Raw genomic sequence first — 26810 nt, forward strand, 5'->3', positions numbered from 1 at the left:
TAACTCAGGCGAGGTTCCCCTAGTACATAGAGTTAACAACTACACCTAGTACTCCAAGGTGCATTTTGGGGTAAATATCTTAACTAAGCGTTTATTAAACAAGTATTTATCGTATAGGTATTTATGTATAAGTTATTTATAGAATCAAAATAAAAATATGATTAAATTATTTTTGTACAAGTTATAAAATATTTTCATAAGATATTTTCAAAAGCTTATAAGATAAATCCAAATATGCTGTAAATTAGTTCTGCCAAAAAAGCATCCTAATTAGTTATGCCAAATGAAAGAGGGAGGTGGGGCCGTGGAGGGTGAGGGGAGGGGTTTAGAAAATGAAAAATAGCAATAGGAGGGACAATGCATTATTGTAGTCATTATGCCATTCTGTTCCCCAATAGAATTCTAACAATATAATCAAAAGGATGTTAATATTTGTCAGCTTTCCCTGCCTGCAATTATACAAAAAAGCATGAGAATAACAGAATTCGGTGAAATTCATAAAATCTCCCAGATGCTAATGTTTCAGACTTCAGCTGCTGGAAAACATGAGCATTGCAGGAACATAAAAACGTTCGAAGAATTGATAGTTAGCTTCAAAATGAGGCAAGCAGCTTCAACATCCTTCCAAGTTCCAGCACTGGATTTACATCAAACAACACAAGACAGCAATTCGTCAAGCTCGCAAAACAATAATTTTGACAAGGATATAATAGAATTAAAGAATACAGAAAACTGACATTCAAATCCTATCCTGTACAAAAGAATTTCAGGAGCTGAACGATTTATAAATTTGAAAAATTACAAAGAAAAGAAGTATGTACCCTTCTACTCCTACTGCTGCTGAGATACAAGGTCTTCCAGTTCATCTATGATAGCGTTATAGCAGAAAATGTACTGATCCTGATAAATTGCATAGTCGCCAAAATGTTTAAATTGCAAGTAGTACAATAATAATAATAATAATTTAGGTTAATGGCTACAAAATTTAGGGACGAAGGCAAGGAATATTAGGATCGGAAGCCAAAACTGTAAACCTCCTAAATGGGATCAATTCCAAGTGTTTGGAATTTGGTAAACTGAGGCCTCCACAACCAAATTTTTACCTTTAAGCAGGTATAAGTCGTTTGTTTGTTTGTTTTTACTTTAAAAAAAAAAAAAAAAAAAAGAGGAATATGTCTATAAAAATCTTTAGTACGGGGTATTTATCTGATAAGAATTTGAAACAGGTCATGTAATTTCTGATAGGAGGTTATAGAGTAATTTGCTGATAATAAATTTCCTAATTCCAATGCCCCCAAGCTCCAACATTTAATTAAAATCTAACCACATAATATTCGAGCTAGGAAGATTGTGCTCAATACAGTCGCAATTCCATTAGATGAGCAATTTTTGGGGGAAAATGCATAATAACTTGGTCATAACTTAATCTAGTTGTAGTATCCAATAAATGTAATCAGACAACACATTAGCTGTTGAAAGTTGTCAACTGTATCGCAATTGTTATACTTATATCTTCACAGTCCATTCAACATCTGTTTTCTTTATTTTTTTTTTAAATGAAAAATGCCTCTGTAGTCTGTTCAGCCTGTGCAAGCCCTTGGAAATTAATCTTCCAAGTTTGTTTCCCTTATTTTAAGGTTAGAAGAGCCTCCTCAATTTTATTTTTCTTTTGGTCTTAATTACCTTTATATTCTACATGAAAACTCGTAATAGGAGCCTCAGTCCCTAGTAATAAACAAGTTGATAAGAACGAATAATTTCAAACAAGAACATGGTTCCTCCAGAGTAATAGTGTGGAGACATTCTTACCTAACTATCTAGACTAGTTCCTTGCTGCACATTTCTAAGATTTAAAAGCTTCCTGGCATTATCATTTTTATCTAGTTTCAAAACAGAAGCTACAGGAGCTTCCATTCCGAGTAATAAAATATTCCTTTTTTGTCAACAGAAAGGGATTGATTATTGATAGATTCTCCACTGAAGGAGAACAGTGTTCTTTCAAACTTTAATTTGTATAAACATCCTTCCTTGCCTAACTATCTAGCCTAGTTCCTTAATCCTTGCAACAATATGCCCCTTCTTTACCATCACACAAAATCAGTAAATTCATTAATCATACTTATATTAAATTAGCACATCCTGATACCTGGGTCTGAACCATTCCAATACGCTGGGACCTGAACATAGCTATTGTCTTAGCAATATCTACAGCAGACATATCACCAGCAACTATTCTCTGAATTGTGTTGTGAATTGTGCAGTATGTTCCAGTTCTACCAATACCTGCACTGAGTGAGAGAATTTGTCTCAGAGACATATATACAATGCATGTGATTTATCATCATCACTGCCATGAAGTGAACAACAAAGAATAAGGAATGAGATGAACCTGCAGTGCACCACTATTGGACCAAAGTTTGGTGGTAAATGGTATAATCTTTTCAGAATTTCACGCACAGCAAATGTATCTTTGGGAACTCCATGGTCAGGCCATTCAGGATACTGAATATGCAAAACAGATAATGGCGCATCTTCTACCTGCAACAATATGCAAATATGAACTAGAATGCTATACATCTTGAATCTTAATGATGGAGAGAAACCTAGAGTGCCTTCAAAAATTAAAATGAAAACTCAAGATTTTTTGGGAAAACAAGAATTTTTGCAATACAAAAAAAACGATACATAGCTTGAGATGAATAATATTGCAGGCTGATATGTATTAATGCAATTGCCCCCATCAGCCCAAACCAGGTTAGAAATTGAAAAATTAGTTTTCATTAATCAATATCCAGTAGGCTTTTGATCCCACACCCAACTTCACTTGGAATGCAGAACATTTAAAAAACAAAAATATGAAAGGGTTATTTTTATCTAATAGAAAAAGAAACTTTATTTGAAAGAAATGGGAGAATATACAACTAAGGAGAGGATAAAACAAATCCAAATTAGGAAACAACTAACAGAAAGAAATTTTATTCATCATACTTATGGTATTTGTTGTTCCTCAAAGTTTAACTCACGTCACCTATTTATGGAAGATTTATATATGCAGAATAACTAGCAACTCAACCAGAAAACTTTGCAAAGCTATGTGTTATTCTTTTATAATTAGAAAGAATCACTTTGAAGGATGTCATTTTTTTTGTGTTGACAAAAGTACCCATCTTCGTTTATTTTAATATATGTGAACTTGTGCACCAAAATAACCCTAAACTTCCAAAAAAACAAGAGTAAGAGCCAACTGCTTCTTTTTAAATATAATCTAGCTCTTGAACCACCCCTCTCCGGCAATAACATGAGCACAATACATCATGCATTAAACTTGCATCCTTAAATTTGGAGTGGCCACTCGGCTTCTGGTGTTACAGCAACACTTATGAATAGTTGAGAGATAAATCAATCATTAAGGAAAGAATTGAGGTTTAGCATTAAAGTTAGGGGTGTGCAAAAAAACGGTTCGGATTGAACCGGATTGTAACCGAACCTAAACCGCATTAGTTTTTTTCCGAACTAGTTCAAGAAAAAATGAGTGCACTATTTTATAAAACCAATTCGGTTAACTGAATTATTTTTACAAAACCAGTTCAGTTAACCAAACTGATCTTCATTTAAATATTTTTTTTATTTGAAAAAAATAGTTCAAAAACTAGTTCGAAAACCAATTCGTAACTTGGTTTGGCTCTTAAAACTAGTTTAAAATTGGTTAAAAACTAGTTCAGTTCATAATCAGTATTTAAAACCAGTTTGGCTTTGAACCAGTTTCTAAATCAGACTATTTGAATATAAAACCGAACCGGTTAAAATAGTTCAAAATCAGTTCGGTGCGGTTTTTTTACTGAACTAGTTTTTGCACACCCCTAATTAAAGTGCAAGATATCTAAGAAAAGTTATGATTTCCTAGGCTTTAGAGTGAGCTCAGAAGTGTTATAGCAACACAATTATAAACAATGGTCAAGAATTAGATAAAATAATAAAGTTTTCAAGAAGGATAGGCCTCTCCCCAAATATCTTCTTCCATAAAAAAAAAAATACTACCCATGGCATGCTAAAGAAAGATATATAACCTAATCACCTCAACCATTACAAGTGGAAAATCATCTGACCTCTCTATGGTTCACCTCCAAATGGCGCAGCACGAGTGAAGTTTCAGTAGTGTTCTCCCATTTACCAATAATAGAAATATTACCAACTTCTCTAGGCCTATCCTCAGCTTGAAAATAATCTCCACATTTTGTCATCTATGGAAAAGAGTAAAAATAATGTAATTAAATAAATAAAAAAAATTCAAAGAGGAAGAAAAAACTGCGACAAGTACCTTGTAATTATCCACCAACCTAGTAAGCATGATAATTGCAGGGCAGTGATATTGGATGATCATTTCCCAGAAATCCTCGTAAGTATGTTGAAGTGGACCTTGCGTGGCTATAAACTGGGACACGTTTCCAGCTGAGGAGGTCTACATACGTTGAAGAAGCACCAGCAAGACAAAATAACAATTTATCTTAATCCCCCCAAAGCTTATTCCAAAACAGTAATTTCATTCAGAGCATATCAAATAAAAAAAACAGAAGTAAAATAGTACCGAGACAAGGCTTGCATTGATATACCCCTGTGCTTCAGGTCTATAATCAGTACTAGATTTGAGAACAACCCTGTTCTTGTCAACTGAAACAATAAATAACGAATTTCATTTTATTTTCCCCAACTAAACCCCGAAAACAACACATGAAGCCCTTGGAAACAAATTTACATGGCAGAACGTCGGTGTATCGGTTTTTCCTCAAATTGACGTCGTCATACGCGACGGTGCATCTTCTCCTCATCTCGCTCGGCGTTATCCTGTTCGCCTGAAACCACAAAAAAACACAACGCAACGCAACGCAACACAGTGAGCTCAATGTTAGGGGTATCATGTCAGAATAATAAATTAGGGTGCGAACCTGCAAGTGTGCGAACTCCTGAGTGATCACGTTAGGAGCGTGGAGCTTCTCCTTCAGAATGTTGAGGGCTTGGGTGCAGTGGTTGACCTGATCCGAAGTGAGGGTGATTCGGGAGGGGTTATCGGGGGAGAAATTGAAATTAAATTTCTCGGGAGATAATGCGGAGGAGGAAGTGGTGGCGGGGTTGCCGGCCATGGTGGATCTCCGGCGGGGACGAGAGCGAGTAGAGACAAGGTTCCCCAGCTCCAGTTGCTGAGTATTCGCACTTCACTGTTGACGATGGATATAGAGTGGAACTTGACGCAATAATTCGTCTTTCCGTTTTTATGTTGCTATATAATAATTGCAGGTTTATTATGGGTGTTAGTGTGTAACTCTTTTGCATGGGAGGACCTGGTCATTACTAGTATTTTTTAATTAAATTTTGAGTTCTAAATAATTCGCTAAAAAATTATTTGACGGATCCATGTGAAGTATATACTCAAGATGTAAATTAATTCACTAAAAAATTGAAAAAAATAATTATGACTTGAGATTTAATTGTGCGGATAAATGATTGAATATAATTATATATTTTTTATAATTATTATTAGTGTAATACTGCATATTCTGGCCTTGATAACTGATTTTCACATAATAAAGTTGCAAATAATTTCCGTAAATAATGGCCTGACCCCCAAATGCTTGTCTCCAAAATGGTATCTATAAATTCATGTTCTTTGTCCTTCCAAACAAAATGCAAAGGAAATTGACTGTACTACAACTCCCTTGCTTAAGGACATTTCTTGTTAGCATCCATCCAAGTAAAAAAAAATTGTTTTATGAATAAATGGATTATTAATCACCCTATCAAGAGGATCTGCATCTTCAAAAACCACAGTTTGTTCATTAGGCAAATGAAAGCACAACCTTTCAATCGAAGGTTCTTTGTGATTAATATCAAAACTAAATATTCTTCAAGAAACTTCACAGACAAATATATGCAATTAATCATAGTACATATTAATTTCATTGATGCACTGTGAGTCATTTTTTCCATTTCCAGGACTAAAAAAAACTTGCAGTTGCACGATCATGTCCTTTGCTTACATACTTGAAAAGATACTTAACAAAGCGAGTTTGATTGCACCACTCTACATTTATGTGAGCATTGAACTTCAACAGAAAATGCCTATTGTAAAGAACCACATATCTGTTATATAAAAATGACTCACTCTTTTTAATTGACATACCATTGTCTCGCCTCATACATATATCATATATACAGGTAACCATCTTCATCGATAGAAGTGGAATATCAACAATTTTTTTTTTGAGCACTTGCCTTTTTGCATCATCAGATATGTAACTACTTGAAACAGTTATGGATCAAGATCTTTGCCAAGAATTTTTGATGAAATGATTATACCTATATCATCTGTATTTAAATATCTTGAATCAGGATACATAAACAAAAGAATATGAGCATGTGATAAACCACGCTTCTAAAAATCAATTGGATAAATTACTAAAAAAATAGAAAGCAATTGATAGATTCATAAGATTTCACTAAAATAGATAGAATAAAAATTATATACGTGATTTAACTTTGCCAAAAACTTCTCCTTTCTTTATCTCCTTAATGAGTTCATCAAGCATAATTTTGAAAAGTTTGCTAACTAAATCAGAATGATCTTGCGGCATAAGGTTAGACTTTGAAGTGGATTTGTGTAAAAAAAAATTAACGAATAGTAAGTTAATTTCCCATCCATAGTCTTAAATGGCCATGGCTTTCCCACATTTCCTCCTTGGAATATCTCAACCTCGATCTTCACAAGGAAACTAATTGGCTTCAACTTGTGACTTTCAGAGCTCCACATGAGTACTTGTCAACTTAAAGATTTGAGCCCGTCTCTTCAATATGCTAATTTTAAAGTACTCAAAAACCTTTATCTTTTTTATGATGAATTTTACTCTGAGTTGCATAAATGGTTATTCAATCTTAGTTGCGGACGGCTCAAATCCCCCCTTACCCCTAAAACCCTCTCATCAAACAGTACAGCGCCGAGTACTGGATCACAGGCGACCTCATCACCCCTCCCCAGCACCGCGCCAATTCCTTTACCAAACGCGTCCTGGACCCGCTTCTCGCCGACGTCGTTTTCGTCCCCTTCTTCGCCACGCTCAGCGCCAACAAAGGCGCCTTCAGAAAGAAGCACGGGAACGACGATTACAAGCGGCAGAGGCAGGTCGTGGACGCCGTTAAATCCACCCAAGTCTGGAACCGCTCCGGCGGACGTGACCACGTGTTTGTGCTAACCGGTGCGTTTTGCAAAAACCCTTCTTTTTCTTTTGTGTTGAATTTTTTTTTAGCAAGAGGGGAGCGAACTTGCGACCTTTCCCTTGAATGTGATGTAATGGTGTTTGGGGTTATGTTATGATGTTGTTTGGTCGTTGGCTGAATCTTGTCAGGGGTGTTAAAATTAAAATAAAACTGAAGCGTTGTTTGGCAGACCCGGTGGCGATTTTGGTGGTTGGTCCAGAGGTGGTGGTGGTTCAAACTGTGGCGAGAGTGATGTGGTTCCGCACACGCAAGTTTCTGTGATTAAAGATGTCATTGTGCCGTACATGCATCTGCTGCCCAGATTGGATTTGTCGGAAAACAAGGTCCGGCACCAGCTTCTGTATTTTAAAGGAGCTAAACATAGGCACCGGGTTAGATAGTGTTTATGTTTCATCACTTGTCTAAAGGTTTTAAATTGCAGTTGTTGCGGTTACATATTCTTAAAAAGACTGAAAATGAAGGGTGGTGCTTTGCCTGGAGTTACATCTATTTTTCCATTTCAATTCAAGAGTTCTTATGTGTTTCTATGCCCCTTCAAGACCCCGAATAAATGGATAAATTGCTTTTTTAGGAACACATATTCCTTCCCACAAAAAGGATAATGGTAACCCCGCCATTAACTATTTCAATTTAATAGTAATAAAAATACATGCCCTACCAAGACAGAATTTGTAGTTTGCTATTGCACACAAATGCAGTCGACGTTGTAAGTGGCCAAGTTTGTTAAGTGGTTCTTTTTGTCTGATTTACTTTTTCTTTATGAGATTTTCACATCAACCGGATACATATGTTCTTAGATAAATTTAGCTCTGGAGTGTAGTGATACCATCTTATCAAGGATATGGTTTATTAGAAAAATTGAGATTGAAGACAGTTCCAAACTTGAGCAGATCCGTGTGTCTGCTTTTTGTCAGTTTTTTTCAGGAAAAAAAAAATTGTGTTGGCTTCATGTATTCTAAGGAGTATCATTGCTCAGAAGTTTTTAAGGCGAAATGATCTCTCCTTGCTGTCTCTGATTATAAGACACTCTCGCTCATGTTTTGGACATGCCTTGTGATAACTGATAAGAATTTATTATATTAGTGTCCCTGTCTCCAAGATAGAAGGCATTTATTCAGTTATTTAGTCATTTCTTATGCTAGTTGCACACGAAGTTGATAATGCCTGTGATGTTACTCTCTTCCTGTGTTTTCACAAAAAAAGGGGGATATGCCATTAGAATATTAGATATAGATAATCACTTACAAGATTTTTAGTAAAATGCTTGCTTGTGATAGAAATATGAGGAGCATTCTGGTTTTTACTTTTCATCATATGTGGTTTCCCACATGCATTGGAAGTATTAATCATATCTGCCATTTGGGCAAATATGATTCATAACTATTTAATGACATTTTGATTTACTGAAAAATCTCTTAGTGGGAGGTACATAATTGTTTTCATTGTTCTAAATGTATGGTTTGCTCTTTGAGAACTGTTAGCGTTAACAAGAGTAGGCCCAACATTTCCTACCACATACACAAGACCTTACCTTTTGACACTCCATAGTTATTTATTTTTGCATGAATCAACTGGTTAAAAGCCTATGAGAATTCATTTTGGATGTCTGCTACTGTTTTTTTTTATCAGCAAAAATATAATATATATATTAATTGAGTACCAGTGGTACTGAAAAGTACAAGTTACACCTTCAAGCTGGTTTCAGATCAGACTTTATGTTTGACCTAAACCAGATAATGGATATATAAATATGTATTACATATATTTACTATAGTTTCCTATCCTCAATTTCTTGCAAACCCCTCGCTGAGATTGGATGACCATTGATTATAGTGAATATCAAAACCCTTCTCCAAGTGTCTGAGCCATGTCCATAACAAGAAAATAGCGTCATCCAGAATTTTATTTGCATTAAATGTAAAACTTCGTACCCCATTGCCCAGAGGCTCTTCGCTATGCGAAGGTATGGGGGAGGGATGTTGTACGCAGCCTTACCCTTGCATATGCAAAGAGGCTGTTTCCGGATTCGAACCCATGACCAACAAGTCACCAAGGCACAACTTTACCGCTGCACCAGGGCTCGCCCTCTTGCATTAAATGTATCATTGGAAAAAATAATGTTATTTCTTTGCTTCCAAATGGTCCATGTCAGTGCTAGTCACCACCATATCCATCTGTTAGTCTTCATTCCCTCCGGCACTCCAAAAATGTGTTGGAGAAAATGTTGTCTTGGATGCTGCGGGACAGCACCCACCAGGTGCACCCATGACATCGATTCCCACCACACAGGATGTCTGCTACTGTATTAAGTACCAATTTATTAATCTATTAAAAATTGATATGACCTGTGAAATTTACTTAGGGAAAATATGTCTAATTTTTTAATCAATTTTTATTCATTTTGGCAACTGGGGGACTACTTTGAAAGATTTTATTATCATAAAAAGCCTATAGCATAATCTTGGTGATAAATGTTTAACATCCTTGGAGAGTTGGAGTGAATTCTCTGATTGCTTTTTCTCATGATCAAATAAGAAACTAAGCTAATCCACTGTGTTTTATTGTAAATAGAAACTGATAATTCATATTTATACTCATCCAACAGAATATGGTTATACTGGTCTTTCTAATTGTGAAAACCTAACTCAATATAGTTCCATGCTTATCTCATTGACAAAGCTTTCAATTTACAGGGAGGTATAATCAGAGAGAAGTTATGGGATCTATTGGTTAGTGAACCTGGTGTTATAATGGAGGAAGGCTTCCCTAATGCAACTGGGCGAGAGCAATCAATTAAAGGGATGAGAACATCAGAGTTTTGCCTGCATCCAGCTGGGGATACACCCACTTCATGCCGACTTTTTGATGCAATTCAAAGTCTTTGTATACCCGTCATTGTCAGCGACATCATCGAGCTTCCATTTGAAGGTATGGTGGATTATGCAGAATTTTCTGTTTTTCCAGCAGTTAATGATGCCCGGAAACCTAGCTGGCTAGGCAATCATCTTCAAAGCTTTTCCAAAGAGCAGAAAGACAGGTTCCGCCAAAATATGGCTCAGGTACAGCCCATCTTTGTCTATGATAATGGCCATCCAGGTGGTATTGGACCAATACCTGTGGATGGTGCAGTGAATCATATATGGAAGAAAGTTCACCAAAAACTGTCAATGATAAAAGAAGCCATAATTCGAGAGAGAAGAAAACCACCTGGTGCGTCAGTTCCAAGGCGTTGTCATTGTACTTGAATTTAAGTAGTTCTATATTTTTCCAGTTTAAAAGGGGCTGAGATATGGGTTAATATCTGGTTCAATTTTGTACCAAAAGGGCTCATTTTCTTCTTTTTTTGGGGTTGAGGGGCGTTTAATCTTTAGATACTGGGATACTTGTGTGTATGGTGTAGAAGTTAGTTTCCATTGACCGTCAGTAATGTGTTACTCGGTATTTCATTTTTGCTTCATTCTTATTGCACTTAATTAGTATGATTCCATGTATGGTGCAGATGTTAGTTTTTAAAGAAATTCTTATTGCACTTGAATTGATATGTTTTCATGTATGGTGTAGAAGTTAGTCTTCAAGATGCAATTGTATATCGGCCAAGGTGTGCTTATCATTGACTATAGGCCTTTCTTTCTCTCACTTGCGCAATCATAATTCATAACAACTCCCCTCTTTCTTTGTCACTACTACTATCACTACCATATATATCATTGTCAAACTCCTTTTAACTCCAACTCTTTACCCTATCATACATTTCCTCACCTACACTTGCCTCCTAACGTCCAAGTTTCCCTTAATGGATCTGGCTTCTCTAAAGGGTCAAGTAACAAATCACAGTCATTAATTAGAAAATAATTATGGATATTACTTTCACATGCATAACAAATCATTGATGTATTGAAACATCAATCATTGATTTTATCATCAACGATTAGGATTGCTTTCTTTACTCATGCTCACTTTAGGATTCAAATTTTGGCAATAATCAACAATTAGGATTCATCACGTTTAATCATTGTAGAAGGAAACACATAAGAACTACACACCACTATACAAGTTTTTCAAAATTATAATTATTATTTAAATATAGGATAAAATATGTTTTTAATTCCCCTAAAATATGTTCAACTGTATTCCCTCTAAAAATTTGTTTTTAGTCACTCTCTAATTTTGAAATGTGTCATGTGTCATGTGTCATTTTTTGTCTAATTTTGATTTTCCAAGTAGTTTAAACATTTTACAGAGATAAGAAGTGTTTTAGATAGAAAATAAAAAATGACTCATGGCATATTTTAGCATATTTTAAAATTAGAAGGATTAAAATCAAATTTTACATATTTTAGAAGGATTAAAAATATATTTTATTTTTGATTTTTTTTTTAAAAAAATAATTATTCAATATTTTAATTAGTAATATAATTTAAATTTGTGTCAAAAATATAATTTAAATTTTTATAATAATACATATATTTTTATATCATAAGTTGAATATTATAAAAATTATCATATATAATAATTATATCATTATCATATGCTATCAATGCAAAAAAAAGTATATTTACAGTAAGATAGGATAGCGTAGATCACCAAATCAGCCTTTAATCTTAAATTAAATCTAATTTAAAATAAGAATTCGTATTTTCGTAAACCTTTTAAGAACCTAGACCGCCTCATCACCCAATACCCAGACAGACCATCTCGCCGCCACAGCACACTGCAGCGTTGTGTCTTCGCACTCCGCCGTCGACGTCTTCCGCCACCGTCACATCTCGCCGGAGCGTCGCGTTTCCGTCAGGTACTTCTCTTTCTCTTTCTGTTTCGTCTAGCACGGTGATTCTCTTTATCTCGGTAGGGTTCTGGGCATCAAAATTCAAAGCTTCTTGCTTGAATTAATTAACCCATAAGAGGACAAAAAACCCTAAACTATTAGAGCTTTGGTACATGTCGTGTTCTCCAATTTTTCCGCCTACAAGTCCCTTGTCTTGTAAATTCTGTAATTACATCCTCTGAAGTGTAAAAGGTGCGCGTGTGTGTGTGTGTGTGTGTGTTGTGGCTTCTGCATACGTTGTTTCATCAATTCTGTTTTCTGAAAATCTGTATCATTGACCTGTTGTTTTGAGCACCAACATTCTGTTCGTACACACCTTCTTGAATGGTCTGATGAGGTATGTTCTGTATAGCTACGTGGCCTGTGAAGTGTGAACTCATTGTTTGTACTTGAGTTGGTATCTTTATGGTTTGCTGTTTCAAAGTGGATTATGTTAGGACTTGGTGCATGGAACTATAGTGGCCATATAATTGTGTGTTGGCATTTTAATAGTTCAATTTATCTTTAGAGTGAGAGGAATGTATAGCTAGAATTGAATTGGAATGTGCTTTGGATGTATTTGCTCATTTCTTTTGAATTGCAACGGAAATAAAAGACCAATTGAGCATAAGGAATTGAATTATGTAAAACAATAGTGAACTGTGATGTACAAGTTACTTTGAAAGTGGTCTTGTTCGATGCTGTATGTGAATGTGACCCAGTTTCTCTAGATAATCTAGGTATTTGCAAGCTTTTGTTATGCAAAAAAAAATTAATGGTTCAAGTTATGATGTGGCTATGCCAAAGAGATTCACATTTTCTTTATGTTAAAATCCATGCTATTTCTGCTAAACAAGTATACTAATTATAAGGTTGTTACAACTTTTTACCAATATGTGATAATGATGGCCAATTAGGTAATACTGGCATAAATTGTAAACCATAGGTTTGGGCATAACGACTTTTAAAAAAAAAAAATTAGCATTGGTAGTTGATATTGTAGCTTGGCTTAGTGTTTAGACTTTAAACATGCTGATTTTGTCATTTTCTATTGTACTTTGTTCAAGATTCTTGTCTTGGGTATAATTTAATTCATTTTCATTTTGCCTAGACATGTGATATGTTCAAAAACCATGTAGCAGCCACTAAAACCTGACACAAACTTGATTCATTGGGATTATGTATTGTAGGGATGCTTGATTGTGTTGTTTATTTGTATTTTGAACTTGTAGGGCTAAGTGCCAAGTGTTGCTGCTGATATTGTGACTTGTTGATAAAGATGAGACTTATAACACATAACATGCTGTCATCGAACATAAAGGGTGTGGTGAATGGATTTCCTTTGCGCATTGAAGCAGAGAAAGTGATGGAAAAGACCATGGAAATGAACAGTGAGTTTCTGGAAAAGATGTTTGAGAAGGTTGATTGGAAGGCTTTTGTTGATGCATCGCGGGCAATGGGATATACTGAACTACCTGAGGAGGCCAACTCTTCCATGCTAGATTCTGATGAATTTCTGAACAGGTTTCACCATGCTCTCTTGGAACTCGACCTTGAAGAAGGTGCCCTTGTTTGCCCTGAGACTGGACGACGTTTTCCAGTCAGCAAGGGCATTCCGAATATGCTTCTTCATGAGGACGAAGTCTGAGTTGTGTTTTTAATCATCACCTTCAACTGTTTAGTGGCACTAGGTTTTTTGACACTATTTAAGAATGCTGGTAATGGAACTGCAATTAAAATTTATAGTTGTGGGTGTCAATTTTACCCTTCTTTTTGTTGACAAATGTTGTATCCTTTGGCCGGGCTATTCTTGGATAGTTTTGCCGAGATCATTCCTCAGCTGACAGAGCATGTGCTGGATTTTATGTGTAGAAGTTAGTTGCCATTGACCGTGAGTTAGTGTGTTACTCGGTTCATTTTCACTTCATTATTTTTGCACTTGAATTGATATGTTTACATGGTTCTGTTGGTATTTTAGTCTGATAACTTTTTCACAGTGAAATATTGGCGTTAATTTTTATGTTTGAAGAAACAAGGTAGTCATGTCTTTCTTGACCCTATTTTTTTTTCAGGTTCCTTCCTTGGAAATGAAAATTCTTGTGGAAATATACTTTTCCTAATATAGCAATAACTTTCGGCGGGAATTTTCTTTTAGCTTGGGCAATGTTTACGCCTGTGAATGACTCTGCATGCAAACTATATTTTGGACGAACATTTGAATTGGGATAATGCCATTTTTTACAATTGTGTGCCACTAAATAAATTGTGTGAAGAGCACTTTCCTTGATATTTTGTTGAAATATTTAAAAATTTATTAAAATAGTTTAAATAAATTTTTATTTTAATTGAGATTAATTGTCACATATTGTGTAAAAAAAGTTATAAATCAAACGATTAGAATCATCTTTCTTGAAATGACTTTTAAGGTTATTATTATAAAAATCAATAAATTTATTTTACATGATTATGTATGAATGATGTTGTAAAAATGCTATGCACTGTTGGTGTATTAAAATTAAATTCTTTAAAAGTAAAAAAAATTGTATTTAGTCTTTTATAATTTTAGTTGAATATGGTCAATGTTCCTATATTTCCATATAGATGAATTTAATTCTCAAACTTTAAGAAATATGCAGATTTAGTCTCTTATTTTTTTAAAGTTTGTGAACCAAATCCGTCAATATAAACTACAAGAATCTTTCACTTTGACCAAAAATATAAGAATTAAAAAAGATTTTTTTTCTCACAAGAATCTTTCACTTTGACCAAAAATATAAGAATTAAAAAAGATTTTTTTTCTCACAATTTTACACCATCAGAACTTCAAATTCTCAAATCGACAACATTCACCATGCCATTGATAGTTGGTACATAAAATTAATAAATTACATGACAAGTCACATGATTATCACATCATTGTTTAATGATGATATTTGATGGAAGGAACTAAGACAATAACTAATAATAGTTGAAACAGTAAAAAAAAAGTTGAAACACTAAGATTAATAAAAAATTTATTAAGGGATCAAAGTGAATTTTTATAAATAATTGAGACACTCAGATTATTGAATGAGAAGACGAGAATAAAAACATAATTTATCAAAAAAAAATGTAATTATCACATTTTATTAATTAATGTCATGCAATCTATGTGATTTTTATGTCATCACTTAAACCATAATACTTGATTACAATAGAATAAAAATGTTAACAGAATAAACTTAAGACGGGGCATTTTTTATAAGTTTAAGATCAAAAGCATATTTAACAAAAAAAAATAAAAATGAATCATCTCTTTTTGCTTTTTTTTTTTTTGGCATTCACTAATAATCACTACTTTTAGGATTCAAAATTCTTCTAATGTAAGTTCTCCATTTAAAAATCGAAAAATTATCAACTAATGATCCTTACTCTATAACAGTCGAAACCATTGTTTTTAGTGCGTCACTCATTTAATCTAATTAGTTTCCTCAGGTTGGATTTGAAACCATCATGTCACATGTCACATGTCACCTAAGAAATCCGTAGTCACTCTCCATAAATCCATTAACTAGTTGGGATGAAACTTGAAAAGAAAAAAAAAATAAAATTCAAAGCGTTGCTTCATTACTTATATGTCCCCTTCGGTTGACTTATATAAACAATTGAACATCACAAGGGAGGAAAATCGAACTGTATCCTTCTTGACTGCTTCAGAATCTCCAGTTCTCCACCCCTCCTTAAATCAAATTTTAAAGGAAAAAATGTTACTCGGCCAAAACGATTTTATACAATATTTTATATAAGTTGGCACACTTATTATGAGTTCCTATTTCCTATCACATTATTCTATGCAATTTAGCATATTTCTTATCAAATTCTAACTTGCACTTTTTGTTTAGCATGTAACACTACTGTTTTGAAAAATATCAATAACAATCTGATTAAGAAAACAATTTAAGCATGTGCTTTTACTCTAGTCTGTAAAGTGGCAAAAAAAAAAAATAGGGGAGGGGTACAAAGGAAAGCTAGCAACTGTACTTTTCAATGATTAAATAAACCTTTACATTTACCTTAGGCTTTACAAAAATTTACTCATCTCATATACTGGGAGAGGATGGACCTGTATGACAGCATCCTTAGAAATTCGCTAAAAATCGCAGAATAGCAGGGGGCTAGGTTTATAATCAATATTGACTGTCTATATACAGTACTGCTAACTACTTGCATAAATTCTCAATTTGTATTTTTTTTTCTTTTGAGAAATTAAATCAAAAAGATTTGGACAGAGAAACCACTTGGCACTCTTGTGCTAGGGCTTTTGCTGAGAAGGGTCATCTTCCCCTGAGCCACAAAGTTTGCAAGGATTGGAGGATTTCTGGGAACACCAGTGATCTGGAACACTCAAAAAATATGTAGACATAAACTTTCTGAACCTCTTTTTGTATTCTTTAGGAGATATTACAGTCGGCAACACATTTTTTGGCACAACAAGTGAAGACTTCATCCATGTCTCAAGATGTTTATCCCACGTATACTGCCTGAGATAATCAATGATCCCACAGACAAGCTCGCTCTTCTGAGAATCTACTCCAACAAGCAAGGAGTAATCCATCACATTGATAGACTGCACATAGAGCAAACAAGGAAATAAACAATAAGATGAGCAGGAAAATAAGTCCAAAACAAGAACAAATTCAAGAAAAATATGAACACTAGGGCAACATCATGTATATTAAAATTTAGAAACAAATACCAGTTATGGTGAGGATTACAAGTGTTTTAGTAATGCAAAATTGGAAAAATGAAGGGAAGGTACAACAATTTCTCATATTTGAAAATATAGTTAAATAAATTGTCAATTTTATTTTCAGCCCCTTCCTTTTATATTATATCCTTCTTTTCCATCCTACCAAGTATATACCCCATCTTTAGCACATAAATTGGTCCAGAGAAATACATTTCAGTGAGAAAAGTTGTGCTTATAGGCATATTGCTTGTAATGCAGACTTACATTCAGAAAAGATGTGTCATTCCAAACAGCACGTTGAAGATAACGCTTTGCTTTAAGACTGACATATAATGGGGACGAGTTCATGTCATTCACAAAGTTCTGATCCAACAGAACATCTCCAGCTCCATCAGCAGCAGAATTGTACCGGGCATAAAGAGCACCTTTAAGATCATACTGGCGAGTAATATTTCTATTGTAGGTAAGATTTTCCATCACCATGAGGGGGTCATATTTAACCTCTTTTCCACTTTTAACGTGTCTTTTAGTAACCTGTATTGAGATTGAAATGCTTAAAATTCTATGAAGCCAGAAAATATAGCAGTGGCTTAAATATATTTTTGGTTCCTGAAAATATAGCATTTTTTTTTTAGTTTCCCTATTAGTAACTATTTTCAGGGAACAACATGTAAGCCTAAAACAGGAGAAAAAGTTGCCCAATGGAAAAGAAAAAGATGCATAACAAACAGCTCACCGACCTGATATATCCCCAAGACTTTTGCAAGACAAGTTTGGCTGCCAGACTCAAATGATTCTCTCACGTGTTTGAAATACAGAGAAGAAAACCCCAAAAATGAATCAAGTTCTGTCTTCTTAATCTCCTTTATGATGAATCTGTCATCAAGTGTTTTTGCAAAATAGGACTTGCTTTTTCCACCTTTGGCATCCCAATTCCTACAGCGGCTTAAAGAAGCAATAAAATCAAGCTCAGATAGGCAACACCAATTTCTAAGTTCACGGAACTGCTTAAAATAATGACATATCACTGAATATTTTTCCCTCCCAAGTGATTTAGCATAACCCATAGCAATCTCTATGCTATGGTTTTCTGTAGCACGAGAGGCTCGTGACTCTTCTGAAGAAGTGCTTCCTGCAGAATGCACAGAATCTGAATCTGAAGAACTTCTTGAAAATGAGTGTGAAGAAGTTAAGGCAGCACCATTGGTCAAGCCATGCAAACATTCTGTTGAGTTTGAAGTTATTCCACTTTCGTTTCTCTCATCCTCATCATCAATTTCTGACACCTCATATGCATCTTTCAATAAGGCCAGTGCACAAGCAATTATGCTTGAGGGTTCACCCTCGAAGTCAGACACAACATGATTGTCAGTCTTGAGAGGGATATGCAACCTTGTACCTTCCTCAGTGATTAATTGATGGGCTGTGGGTATATATTCAGCAATAGAGCTGCTTACAAATTCAAATTTTGGCAATAATCTTTTCTGGAATTCCTTTATGCCTATCTGTCGAATGTCAGCAAATGGCTTCCAGAACCAATCATTTGAATCCAGCATGTTGGAAATTGGTGAATGAAAGGAAGAAATTTTGTTTAATACCTTTAAATCAGCAACCAAATGATTAGTTTGAATATCTGTAGAAACTGGAGAGTTTTCACCTACTTCAAGATGAGTTGGTATAACATCCAGACTCAAATTCAAGTTTTGGTCAGAAGATCTTCTTGATCTCAAATCATCAACAATCGGTATCCTCTCATTCTGTGCGTTAGATGGATCAGCCAGTTCATTGCACTCTAGAAAAGGTCCACTGATAGGAATTTCCTTTATCGGTAGTTCATTTACTTGCACAGATGAGCCAAACATAATTTTTACATTGGCATCCCCATCTTCCATAAAATTACCCATAGACCCAGTTTCTCTACTAGCAATACCTTCCACCTTTGAATAATCATGTTCATGCATAACTTTCTCAGAGACATCAGATTCAAGTCTTAAACCATCAGGTGAGTGTAATGGGTACAAGCGCCGGACCCACACATAGGATTGAAGCAAAAGATCCCACATCAATCGGTTTAAACTGAGAAGTTTGAAGGCAGCCTGGTCTGGATCCCCTTTTTTAGCAACAGCAGTCTTGATGTTTGCCTGTTATCATAACACAAGAAGTCAAAGGAAGAGAACATCAGTAATCGTACTAATCACAATACACAAAGCTTTCATTAAGGGGGAAAACTTGAAATCAAACGAAATGAAAATCTAAAACTAATGTATAACTAGTGACAAATTAAATCTTTCCAGACCATAAATTACACTAAAATTAAATCTTGCATTGGCAATGAAACTTCTGACTAGAGCTATCGTAATATCAATATTAAATTTTAAAATTTTAGGTATTACTTCTATTAGACTTTATGTCACTTTCATTCCATGTATTATTATCTTAGTTATTTTCATTATTAATAATGCAAAGAGAATCTTTTTAAATAAGTTATGGCATACCATATTAAACAAATGTCCAAATTTGAGGTTATAGGTAGGAAAGAGGGATTTGGGGCTCACAACTTTTAGAAGCACATTCAAATTAGGACTTAAGTTGATTCCTTGTCAAAAAAAAAATGTCTAAATCATTCTCCAAACAGAAAGCTAACCTCGAATTCTTCTTGCTCTTGCTTGAACATCTTCTCAACTTCAGACAAATCTCTAATTGATCCTCCAAGGCCATCAAATTGTATTGTCTTCAAACAGTTTGCAACTTCGGTGAATAATGTTATGCCTTTCATATACACCTTAAACAGGGGGGGAAATAGGTAATTTTAGTGTAGGGAATGTATTAGAATTAAGAACATAACTATGCCCAACTATGTATACAAAATATTTCAGCCAGTACAAATCAAAGAAATATCTATACAAAAATAGCCTAATATGGAGTATACATTCTGAGTCTCTTTCAAAAGCCACTCTTGTCTTATTGCACCACAGAACTCCAGCTTTCGAGGAGGCATACACACAGAATATGTGGCAACAGAAGAATATCTGAACATTGCAACCATGTGACCTAATCTGCATGATAAGGAAGACAAAAAACCCAGCATCAATGTAGATAACACGCAAGGTTAACATACTGCCAACCCTCCTTATGTTATTAAGCCACAAGTCATAGCGCCTATACAGAGCACAATATAAAAATAAACATACTTGAGCACAGTGAAGTTCATGCCCAAATCTTAAAGTACTTGGGTAGCACTTCAAATTTGTATTAGTACAAAATGAAATCAACTAAATGTTACTAAATAGCCTAATTCATAATCAATAGAATTTAGAAGTCAAGGTAGACATGCTAATAAACACTACATCTGTTTCTTTAAATCAAATATTGAACATGTTGAACAAAAACATAAATAAGTACAGAGCAGATTATACTATAAAAAGGAATATGTAGACCAATTTACCCAAAGAAATAGAGAAAATCCCTATCAAGAGAATGTCCACAACTCAATTTTCTGCTAGAAGAATAGTAAGAAAGGCTGAGCTCCAAAAATTTTCCAAATGATAAACTACGGGCAGTGGTGGATATCAGCACTCTCTTTGTAGAACCAGACTTGCATTTTCGACAACGGCTCCACATCCAAATTTTCCCTTCTGCCTCCCCAGGCAAACTTTTTTCCTGGGGCAAGCATTTAACTTGGATAGTAAGCTGCTTACTGTGATGAGCATAATAATAAAAGTGGGCATCTGGCAATTCTTGACAGGCATCACAAAGTCTTGTCTGTATATAAAACAAAAAACAATCAGTTAGAACATAAACCCAGTCCAACCGCATTTTGCAGAGAAAATACACAAATTCACACACACAAAAATGATATTGCATTTGAAAACTTCATTTCCAACATGCTTGTCAACCATAAGTATAGATTTATTAAATGAACTTATCTAGAATCACACTCTATCATATGATTACCATTAGTCGACTAAATATAGCAATGAAGGGGGAGAAAAAAGCAATGAAAACCTGATTGAGTAAGTTATCCTCCAGAAATTTTCCAAGTGGAATATCAAAATTCTTGTAGAACATAATATGTGAAAAATGACTTTGCTGGCATACAGTCCCTCTTAAGGCATTCCATCTAGACATCAAGACCAAAATACTCTGAGAATCCAACACTGCATTGATATCATCTTTACGTTGGAGTTCTTTTCTATTATTTTCATCATATTTACTTATATCCCCATTGGAATCTAAATGCACAGGTGAAGACAGGGATTGTCCACCATTAAGTAACTTCACTTCATTAGAATGACTTTTTGCTTCCATCATGGTATTTTCATCAGCCTCCAGAGAGTTTAAAACAGAAATCGACTCATTAACCTGACCGTCAGGTTTCCTTCCATTGAAGCCAAAGTAAGCTGATAAAGATTGATAAGGAGCAGAAGATGCAAAGGGAAAACTGTCCCCCATAACCTTTTTAAGAGAAGATGAAATAGCTGAGAACCCAGAAAATACGGCTGGATTATATGGTTCACAAGAGAATGGAGAAAACTCCTCTGATCCTAGGTTTAAACCATTGATGTTGTTTTCATGAAGTCCATTGCATATGGGAATATCAGTACTAACTATTCCATTCTCAGCAGAATACTCAAGAGATGGAATGCTTGAATTAGTGGATGCTAAATCACAGGATTTTTTATCAGTTGGCAAGATATCTGCTACACTCACAGCAGGAATGGTAGAGAACATTGCTTTCTGATCAACAAGAAAGGAGGTTTCAAGGATTAAATGATATGCCATGACAACTGCACACCGCATGACACATTTGATCCTCTTCAGTTCATCACTGTGTGTACCTTTCAGTAAAATCTGCAATTGCAGGTAAAACTTAAGTTAATAACATCCAAAACACTAGATAAAAAAACATTTTCAGGAAGAGAGGCCATAAACTATAATTTCACATTCATATCATGGCAGATGATGGTAGCCAAAATCCATAAACATCATAACTAACAAAGCACAAGGTGGAGAATAAATATCCTGTAGGAGCAGTTTGGAAATAAAGGATTGCAAGCCAATTTTAACTTACTGCTACACTGATAACTATGAAGAAAAAATTGTTTAAAATTTCTTGTATACCAAAGTCAGAGAAAATACTCGTCAGGCATTATACTGATATATGGAAACATCCATTCATTGAAAATGAGAGCATTAGTAGTTTTTAATGTTTAACAACATGCTCCATAGTATACAACAACCATATGATATGCAGTTTATTTTTTGTCATGAATCAACTATCTCAAAAGCTTAAGTTATTAGGTGAAGACACATGAATGGTTTTATATAAATTCTATCTGGTCTTAATATTGGGCCACCCTTAGATGTTCAACCTGCAAAACTTGAGGCTCTAGATGTCCAATCCTGGATGTGAGGCATGTGTTAAGATGTCCAACATTGACTAGGAATATAACTAGAAAACTCATTGAGACTTGAGCTGTTAGGAAAAAATACGTAAATGGTTTTATATTTTTCTAACATTTCCTTTCAAAGTGAAAACCAGCATCAGTATATGTAAAAAGTGCTGTGTCATTATTTAATATATTGTCATATACACTAACACACCTGTAAGTGCAGTATGGTATCCACATCTATATTGATGCTTCATAATCATAGCATGCTAAAGAGACAGAATGCTAAACTATTCAAGCACATGTGCTTTCAAATAAATATATGTCAATAAACACATACAAACTTACAGTGTCACAAAAGATGAAGAATCCGTCTAAATAGTTTGGAAGATTAAGAATTAGAATAAATAAGAAACCAGAGTTTCTAAGTTACTGGTAATGGCATACCGTGCAGCCCAAACGTGTAGGACAGCCCTCAATGAACATCAAAGTCTTGATGGGCTTCTTTCCTCCTTCACCAACAGCATCATGTTCCTCCACAAACTTCTCAAAATAGATAAAGTCACAGTGTCTTAGCTTTTGACCGTTCAAATTATCGCATGATAAAATTGGTGAACCAGTACAACATGCAACTCTTTCTAGACGATGAAGCTTCATATCAAGCACAAGTGTCATTCCCTTTGCCAAAATTGACTCTTGTATATCACGAGAAACAGTTTTCTCCACTAATATAACATTTGGATGACACATTTCTATACGATCCATTTTAGATTTCAGATCATCTTTCTCCTATAAACGAAAAAATAATCAGCCAGAGAATGGAATATTAATAAGGACAGAATCCAATCTAATTAGGTAACCTGGTCCATGGAGTCAAATGAGGACAGCCCATTGATAGAATGGCCAAGCACACCGCTGATCAGTAATAATCTTGGATTTTTATACTTAGTAGGCATATGCTTGTGAGCAGCATGTTTTTTGAAGACCAAACCTCTGATCAGTTGACTACAACACAAAATATTTTCTTTAAAATTTGCTATTATGACTCATAAAATTGTATGTTAATTTTTATATGCTCAATTTTCATTTAAATGATTATGAGACAGGCAAGACTCCTATGAGTTCAATATAGTAGGAAAAAAATATCAAAGTAAAACAAGTGAAACATATTGCTAAAGGAAATGTCAAACTGAAAACGTCACAATAATTGAACTCTATATGTCGTTCAATATGGAAAAGAATTTTTGAAAAAAGTTCTTAAATAGCTAAGGGGGGGAAACACCTTAAAAATAACATAATGCAAAATGAATTCTCAAAAGCCTAACCATAGTAACATAATACCATTATGCATTTGAAACAAAAAAAAAAAAAAAACTCTTAAATAAATATACCACCATGTCCTTACCAGTTAGTGCAAGTATATACAAACAATAAATAGAAATACCAGAAAGCAAATTCTTAATAACCTATTTCTTTTTTTTACCTTTCGCTGCGGGAACCAGCAGCAATGCACTTCACTTTAACATATCCATCAGGATTCATTGCATTAGCTCCAATGGCACCAGGCTTCAAAAAAGAAGCAGCTTCCCATGATAAAGATGTAACTATGTCCACCCAACTCTTATCACATTGATCAGAAGAGGAAACTCCCACAGATTTAAGAAGCTGACCAACAAGTGCCTTGAATTTCCCATTCATTACTTCTTCCATTGCTCTTTGTTTTTCCTCTTTGAACCTATAGCTCCCACTTAATTCATTCTCAGAACTACTCATAGAGGTAGGCTCACCCCAGTTTGCAATCCCTAGGCCCTGGTCTTCATCGTCGTCATTACAAGTCACACTATTTTCCATATCATCCTGTGGGTTTTCTGGCTCAGGAGGTTCCCAAGTTTGGACATCCAAATCATCAGGAAGAGAATATTCAGCTTCTTCAGCAGCAGAGGATGCAGTAGGTTCTTCAGAAAAATCAGCTTTTACTTCTTGAAAGTTATGTCCTTGTGCAATCTCCACATCTCTCACTGTGTAACCCTCATTGTTGTTATTGTTTTCCATCACTTTTGGTGAACCATTCAACTTATAATCAAGCTCTTCCACAACACCTTCAACTGAACTTTCTTCTTGACTATTCCTAATAGAAGAAACAAAGCAAGTATTTGAGCATAGCTGAGTTAAGCATTATATTCACACCTCTGTTTGGACATAGCTAAAGTACCTATCACATGAGTTCACATCAACTGAAAACTCACCTGAAATATCAGATATTGAAGAAAGACTGGGTTATATAAAGACCATCTTGTGATATAAGACTAATATCATCAACATTATAAAATGAGGACAGGAGGATAGTAATTACTGCAAGTGGAGACACAGCTATCAGTACTTAGCAATGACGTAGTTGGACTGATAAGTGGTGTTGCATAAGGACTTGTACTATGCCATTTCGCATTTGCTCGCTCTAGCTTCTCTCCACAAGATTTGCAAGGCCTAATGGAAACTTTACCATTCAACTTTAGACTACTCTCATTTCCCTGTTTCTTGTTGTCAAAATTTGATTCTGACAAGCCCACACCACAATAACGGCACATACTACACATCCGATCCAACACTGATCCAGAAACTATATTATAAAGAGGCCTGATTTTGATCACTTATTCTGGTACAACAAAAAGTATATGAGTACTAAGTGAGTTTTTCAAAAAAAAATTCTCTTTATTGAACTAATTCATTAAAACTCACCAAAAAGTCAATATAATAATGTTCCTACTCCTTATATAGACCAACTAGAATAAATCAAATCTTCCAAAGAAAAATATATATATAGATGCATAAAATTCAATTTCAGTTCACTTTTCCTTGAGTAAAGTAATAGTTATCAAACACTACATATTCAAATTAAAATGTGTACATAAAACAAAAACTGTAACATGTAAAGAATGAAAAGAAAGAGGAAAAAGCATCATCTAACTAAATAAATATAAGCCGGAATTCACAATAGCACCCTATATCAAACAGATATTCGCTCTTATATAACCATAGAATCAAATGATTGTTTTAAGACCCTAAGTGTTTCATGGAGCATAAAAAGATCATAGAAAATTAGAAATCATTGCTTATGCTAATTACTTTATTTTATGGAAAACATTTTCAGAGAGAGAGAAAGACAGGAAGCCTCTTGGTAAGATATGAGAGTGTTGAAATTCATGGACTACACGAAAATGATAAAGCATTTTAAGAAGTGCACCTAAGGAGAAAAATCAGCCCTATTTATGGATTGATGCAATAAACACAGGAAAGGAAATACAGAACAACTTAGCAGCAAGTTGAATCAAACAAAGCTTGCGGGAAGGAAAGCTCAGTTTCCATCGAGAGAACGAATAAGGAAAATATTGCTAGTCTAACAGTGCAAAAAAGAAAAGAAAAAATCATCCACTTAAGGTGATATGTTGGTGATATTAATTTCCAAACAAAAGCAAACAACCCATACAAGATCAAAAGAATTGGTACCAAAGTAAAAACAACTGGGACGACACAGATTCATTAGCCACACATAAATTAAAACACAAGACAGCACAAAACTCAATCAAGGACTACAATTCCAGATTCATTTGTAAACAGTGCATTGACAAAGCATTGAGAACCCAAAATCTAGAATTGGAAACTTTAAAATGGCAAGCAATGCCAACAGCTAGACACAGCTTTGAAACAGTAGTGAATAAATGAATCAGAGCTCAAAGCAGAAAGAACATTACTATGAAAAAAGGAAACCAAACAAGACTGATCCACAAAAATCAGACAAAGCACTCAATCAAATCTTCTGTTTCCAATCAAATCCTCCATGTTAGACCAAAATTCATCAAGAAAGCTGCCATTTTCCGCTCCCATCAAGGCTTAAAATAAGAGCCCATAATTTGAAATTTAAAAAAAAAATAGAAAGAAATGCACACCTTACCGTCAAAGCAAACCCAAGAACAAATACAAGGATGTGACCCCCAAATGAATCCGAGCTCCTAAAGACACAAAATTGCACTGTTTTCAGAAATAAGCAAAGAATTTGGTGTGAACGAGTCAAAGAAACCGAGCCACATAGGCAAAGTCGCAATCTTTTAGGAGGAAACAGAAGAGGGTAAGCAAGAGAAAGGAGAGATATGAAGAATGGAAGAATTGCTGAATGGAAGAAAAAAAACAAGAGAACTGTGTGAAGAGGAAAAGAAGTAGGAAGAAGAAGAAGAAAAAGAATAAAACACAACGAAGAAAATTTTACCTGTGTGGGACCACTCTATTTGCTTGCCTCCGAAAAATATCAAAAAAAAAAATATTTTTTATATTTTTCTTCATATTTTCAAAATTTTCTTATCTACAAGAAAATGTTACATGGAAAATTGGAAATTGGATGTTAGTTATTTATTTGTTAGTAGTTGTTTGGAGGGTCGCGTGTACCCTATACTGACAGCTACATACGCTAGATTTTGGGCTAATCTTTGTCCAAATACGTGGCTATGTACGCGTCATGGACGTGAAAGGGTATTTTCCCATGCCTTAATATTGCAACTAGACACCTCCAGGTTTCTGATATTTCAAGATTCGCCCTTTTTCGTGTATTGCGCTGTGTGTATCATTCACG

At 34.7% G+C, this 26810-nt stretch overlaps 3 protein-coding genes and 1 pseudogene across 8 annotated transcripts; 2 read left to right on the plus strand and 2 right to left on the minus strand.

Annotated features, from left to right (window-relative positions):
• Positions 1–348: 348 nt before the first annotated feature.
• On the minus strand, positions 349–5328 carry PTP1 (tyrosine phosphatase 1). Of its 3 annotated transcripts, none has more exons than XM_006588448.4 (9): positions 4944–5328; positions 4754–4850; positions 4586–4668; positions 4319–4459; positions 4107–4241; positions 2390–2538; positions 2147–2288; positions 822–900; positions 349–637 (listed from the first exon to the last, which is right to left on the minus strand). In XM_006588448.4, exons 1-8 carry the CDS (start codon positions 5136–5138, stop codon positions 832–834), a joined length of 1011 nt encoding a protein of 336 aa, XP_006588511.1. In that variant the 5' UTR covers positions 5139–5328; the 3' UTR covers positions 349–637; positions 822–831.
• A 1283-nt stretch (positions 5329–6611) lies between these two features.
• On the plus strand, positions 6612–10723 carry LOC100814815 (probable arabinosyltransferase ARAD1; annotated as a pseudogene).
• Positions 10724–11895: 1172 nt separating this feature from the next.
• LOC100792831 (multifunctional methyltransferase subunit TRM112 homolog A) lies at positions 11896–13965 on the plus strand. Its single transcript, XM_003536344.4, has 2 exons — positions 11896–12058; positions 13303–13965. The coding sequence occupies exon 2, from the start codon at positions 13350–13352 to the stop codon at positions 13716–13718; it is 369 nt and encodes a 122-aa protein (XP_003536392.1). The 5' UTR covers positions 11896–12058; positions 13303–13349; the 3' UTR covers positions 13719–13965.
• A 2131-nt stretch (positions 13966–16096) lies between these two features.
• Positions 16097–26423, minus strand: LOC100815340 (putative 1-phosphatidylinositol-3-phosphate 5-kinase FAB1D). Of its 4 annotated transcripts, none has more exons than XM_006589401.4 (13): positions 26139–26423; positions 24543–24842; positions 24402–24435; positions 23673–24317; positions 23050–23194; positions 22637–22978; positions 20805–21650; positions 20245–20561; positions 19729–19855; positions 19444–19581; positions 17540–18940; positions 17064–17333; positions 16097–16676 (listed from the first exon to the last, which is right to left on the minus strand). In XM_006589401.4, exons 2-13 carry the CDS (start codon positions 24781–24783, stop codon positions 16362–16364), a joined length of 4821 nt encoding a protein of 1606 aa, XP_006589464.1. In that variant the 5' UTR covers positions 24784–24842; positions 26139–26423; the 3' UTR covers positions 16097–16361. The 4 variants fall into 4 exon arrangements, with proteins under 4 accessions (XP_006589464.1, XP_006589465.1, XP_014618814.1 ...); XM_006589402.4 differs by having other exon boundaries at positions 26134–26423; XM_014763328.3 differs by lacking the exon at positions 24402–24435 and having other exon boundaries at positions 26139–26422.
• Between the last annotated feature and the right edge of the window lie 387 nt (positions 26424–26810).

This window comes from Glycine max, chromosome 10, assembly GCF_000004515.6.
Source record: "Glycine max cultivar Williams 82 chromosome 10, Glycine_max_v4.0, whole genome shotgun sequence".
Classification (NCBI taxonomy): Eukaryota; Viridiplantae; Streptophyta; class Magnoliopsida; order Fabales; family Fabaceae; genus Glycine; species Glycine max.

What these genes read in the sequence shown, in the direction of transcription:
- PTP1 (XM_006588448.4), bottom strand. Translation starts at nt 5,138, where the DNA reads ATGGCCGGCAACCCCGCCACCACTTCCTCCTCCGCATTATCTCCCGAG. An exon ending in ATACACCGACGTTCTGCCAT is followed by an intron (nt 4,669 to 4,753) that starts GTAAATTTGTTT and finishes TTATTGTTTCAG; the next exon opens with TTGACAAGAACAGGGTTGTT. An exon ending in TTGGAATGGTTCAGACCCAG is followed by an intron (nt 901 to 2,146) that starts GTATCAGGATGT and finishes GCAATTTATCAG; the next exon opens with GATCAGTACATTTTCTGCTA.
- LOC100792831 (XM_003536344.4), top strand. Translation starts at nt 13,350, where the DNA reads ATGAGACTTATAACACATAACATGCTGTCATCGAACATAAAGGGTGTG.
- LOC100815340 (XM_006589401.4), bottom strand. Translation starts at nt 24,783, where the DNA reads ATGTGTAGTATGTGCCGTTATTGTGGTGTGGGCTTGTCAGAATCAAAT. An exon ending in TTTTGAAAGAGACTCAGAAT is followed by an intron (nt 19,582 to 19,728) that starts GTATACTCCATA and finishes CCCCTGTTTAAG; the next exon opens with GTGTATATGAAAGGCATAAC. An exon ending in ATGACACATCTTTTCTGAAT is followed by an intron (nt 16,677 to 17,063) that starts GTAAGTCTGCAT and finishes CTCTATGTGCAG; the next exon opens with TCTATCAATGTGATGGATTA.